At 39.5% G+C, this 3,579-nt stretch overlaps 1 protein-coding gene across 1 annotated transcript; it reads left to right on the top strand.

Moving 5' to 3' along the window:
• The first annotated feature begins 228 nt into the window (after positions 1-228).
• On the top strand, positions 229-1,897 carry LOC149117390 (pro-neuregulin-4, membrane-bound isoform-like). Its single transcript, XM_089283054.1, has 3 exons — positions 229-372; positions 1,042-1,101; positions 1,683-1,897. The coding sequence occupies exons 1-3, from the start codon at positions 306-308 to the stop codon at positions 1,829-1,831; spliced, it is 276 nt and encodes a 91-aa protein (XP_089139180.1). The 5' UTR covers positions 229-305; the 3' UTR covers positions 1,832-1,897.
• Positions 1,898-3,579: the final 1,682 nt, after the last annotated feature.

Raw genomic sequence — 3,579 nt, 5'->3', positions numbered from 1 at the left:
TCATTGCCATCTGTAGAAACTAAACTTGGGATCCTACAGCCGAAGTAATTACTATGCACTCTTACACACTGATAGTTTTTTTTTTACGGATTGAATAAATAAATAAATAACTCTAGCTGGTACTACATGCAAAGAAGGCCTGACCAATATACCTACAAAGTTTCTATTGGTCAGCTAGACATTAAGGCGTTCCTGCCACGCTTCGCGCCATGACGTAATAACGATTAAATTTCGGTGAAATCAGAGTAACTCTAAGAAATTGGTCATTCCTTAACTTTTTGAATCTGCAACACATCTGTTCAAACATGAAGCTTGCTCTTATTTTGTTTCTCCTCGTTGGAATTGTGTACGCAGTTGAAGAAAAGGGTAAAGGTAGGTTGCACAAAATTTTGTCTACAGTGACACATGGGGTTATCACTAAAAACGAAAACGTTTTATAGAACAAGTCTCAGTCTGAATCGATCAATAAGATTAAAAAAAAAATAAATAAAACTTAGCGATTACAATATATTTTTCCATGTAGGTAGGAAAGTTTAGCTCTTCTTTCAGGTAATTCAGTGAAAGATTAGGCTTTTACAATTTAGACAATAACGAGAAAACTATAATTTTCTTGTGAAGGTGAATTAATCGACATGACACGAGCGTGGGACAAAGAAAAATTCTGAGTCCCCCACAGGAATCGAACCCATGACCTCCCGAACACCGGGCGGGCGCTCTATCCACTGAGCTACGAGAACTCATGGAGAGCAAGGTCATTTAACTGAGTTCTTATATGATAGGTGTCCTGCATACTGCTAGGATCACCGCTATCGAATTCATCGTGAGTAGTGATAAGTTAATAAAGATGGTGAATTTTAAGCTCGGTAATGAAATGTGAAGGTGAATTAATCAACATGACACGAGCGTGGGACAATGAAAAATTCTGAGTCCCCGACAGGAATCAAACCCATGACCTCCCGAACACCGGCCGGGCGCTCTATCCACTGAGCTACGAGAACTCACGGAGAGCAAGGTCATTTAACTGAGTTCTTTTATGTTCAGGTGACTCGAGCAAGGGCAAAAATGTCTCCGCGGACCAGCAGGCTCCAAGTCATAAAGCCGGTAATATAACCTTTGTTGCCCTACAATTGACTGTTGTTTACTATTCTATAACATGCTGTAACAGTTCATGAGATACATATGCATCTTTGTTCCACAAAATTGAGTTGTATAAACTATCCAGATGCGTAATCAAGAGTGAAGAGCCGGGAACGACTGGGATTCACAAAACAGATGGTCAAGGGAGGTTACAGAACAAAAAAATATGGATGTTGCAATTGTGATGGAAGGAAGTAACCAGGGTCATTTATGATTCAGGTGTGGAAATTGAAACACCTACTGACCGTACAAATGATTACCCGTTGATGACTATCATAAGCGGCGTCTAACAAGAAAGCGGGTTATTTTAGAGTAAATCTTTAAGGTTTTCTTTTCTAATGGCTTAACTTTAATTTGGATTGAAAACTGTCATCTAGTAAGCGGTGCACTGCCTGGTTATATTTTGTTTATCTGACTATACTCGGTTTCAAATTCGCCTTAATTATTTGATTTCCGTAACTTACGATCAGTTTGTTTCCATTTTCTCTGTCGAGTTTCTTATCTTTCTTAATTGTTTTGTTTTTTGTTTCTTTTTTTTTTTTCAGAATGCGAAACTCAACGCCAAAGGGACCATTACTGTTTAAATGGTGGAACTTGTTTCCGTCTTCCTGACCTGGGCACTGGTCCCCTTTGCCAATGCACAAGGAAATACGTCGGTACTCGTTGTGAATATGTTGCACTCCCCGACATGTAACAAGCTCGTAATCGTCAATTGAAAAAAAGATGTTAATAAAGTGTAATCTAAGTGATAAAGAGAAAACTGTGTAACGACCTATCAGCTTGAAATCTCTATCAAATCGTAAAATGCGCGCAAGCGTCATAAATGGGCTATTACTCGGGCTTCCGTAGGAAAGCCCGAGTCATAAAATGCTAGCGTTTTGGTCGCCAAAGGGGGGGTCATGGTCTAGGCGTTGCATGCGTAGACCATGGAAACTGGGGACGAGAAACGCGACATTGCTCGCTCTTCGTGACAGAATGCGGTGTTTTGCGAAGAAAGTTTTGGCAAGAATCGCGCCTTATACGTTCATCTCACATACAAAGATGTCGATCGTTTTCAGAAAGGGTCGGTCCACGAATAATATTGTTTGAAAGCCAGCCAGGTAAGCAAAGTTCACGCTCGAAACGTTCTCGTGAGATAACAACTGAGCCGATTGCGGTCTGAGTTCAATCTACGAAAACAATGGCAAAAAATAGGCAGTCAATGACGGTATGTGGCAACTGCTGTTATTATTTAGAACATTGCAGCAGCAAAAGAAATCATATTCCAATAAAACGAGCTAAATACGAAAACGTTTTTGGACTCGTAGCTCATTAAAAACATGCGACTTGTTTCTTGCACCGCGCAAAATATGTCGATCTCCAAAGTTGTAAACATAAGACTTTCGGTAACTTGAATTAAATATCTTACCTCCAAGTTAGTTGGCTTTCTAGTGGGGTGCAGGAAAAAAATAACTTGTGAATTTGGAGGCATATTGTGCGGGGAATTGTGCGGGATTATTGACGAACCAATGTTCTTGCCAAGTCCTAAGGAAAATCTGCATTGACGATAGTTTAGCCAGTTATTTCACTAGTAGTTCAAATATATTTAGCAGTCTTAGCAATCGCCAATTCTTTTAGAAAACTGTGTCTGACTGCAAAAGAAAATCATGCTGCGTGACATGAACTAGACGAGCATGAATTCAAACCAAAATAAATAGCAAAACAGAATGCTGCATCTTCCCTCATAAATGAGAGTCCTTTTTAAAAATACGCCTGTCTTGATTCAATAAAAATATGTAGCTTGAATATTTCTTCATAAACTGCCTTAAGGGTCGCAAATTCTTGGAAGTTATCCGCAAAATACACAACTTGAAAGTTTATGCAAATTATGTACAATGCAATTTGAGCCTAGTCACAGGACTGTTGTTTTCGCGAAGGAGTTTATAGTGATTCGTTTTGGCTCTCTCGAAAGGGATTATTCGCTCTCCAAAGGAGATATGACTCTTGAAAAGGGTTTAAGATCTCAACACGGCAAAGATGTTATGCTATACAATTTACTCGGATCGCCACGATCAGTAAACAAACTTCGCACAATTTCTACTAGCATGTACAAAATAATCGCCATAAGTTGTAAGAAGACCTCCAAAATTCTTTCCAAACAACCTCTCCATCAATGCGTAGATAGCTGTGCTTCATTCTTGAACCAAAATGGTTTAAACTCACAACTTGCGATAGGATGAGGAGGATACTCAACGAACCAACTTGAATGGTAAATATCTAAGCGGAACTCTTGTGATATAATATCCTGATACTTTAATTTGCTTTCACTGTGTCCAATACGCGTTTTCGTAAAGCACGATTTGATACTGTGGTACGAAGCCCAAGTAAACGCTCTAAGAGCGTCTAGTTGAGATGAAAGCCGTTAATCGCTTGTTCTTGTCTCTGACGGACTTGTGACTGCTG

Source organism: Orbicella faveolata, unplaced genomic scaffold (genome assembly GCF_042242905.1).
Source record: "Orbicella faveolata isolate gen_17 unplaced genomic scaffold, um_ofav_v1 contig_12, whole genome shotgun sequence".
NCBI classification, from domain to species: domain Eukaryota; kingdom Metazoa; phylum Cnidaria; class Anthozoa; order Scleractinia; family Merulinidae; genus Orbicella; species Orbicella faveolata.
This window is presented reverse-complemented; position numbering and strand designations above follow the sequence as displayed.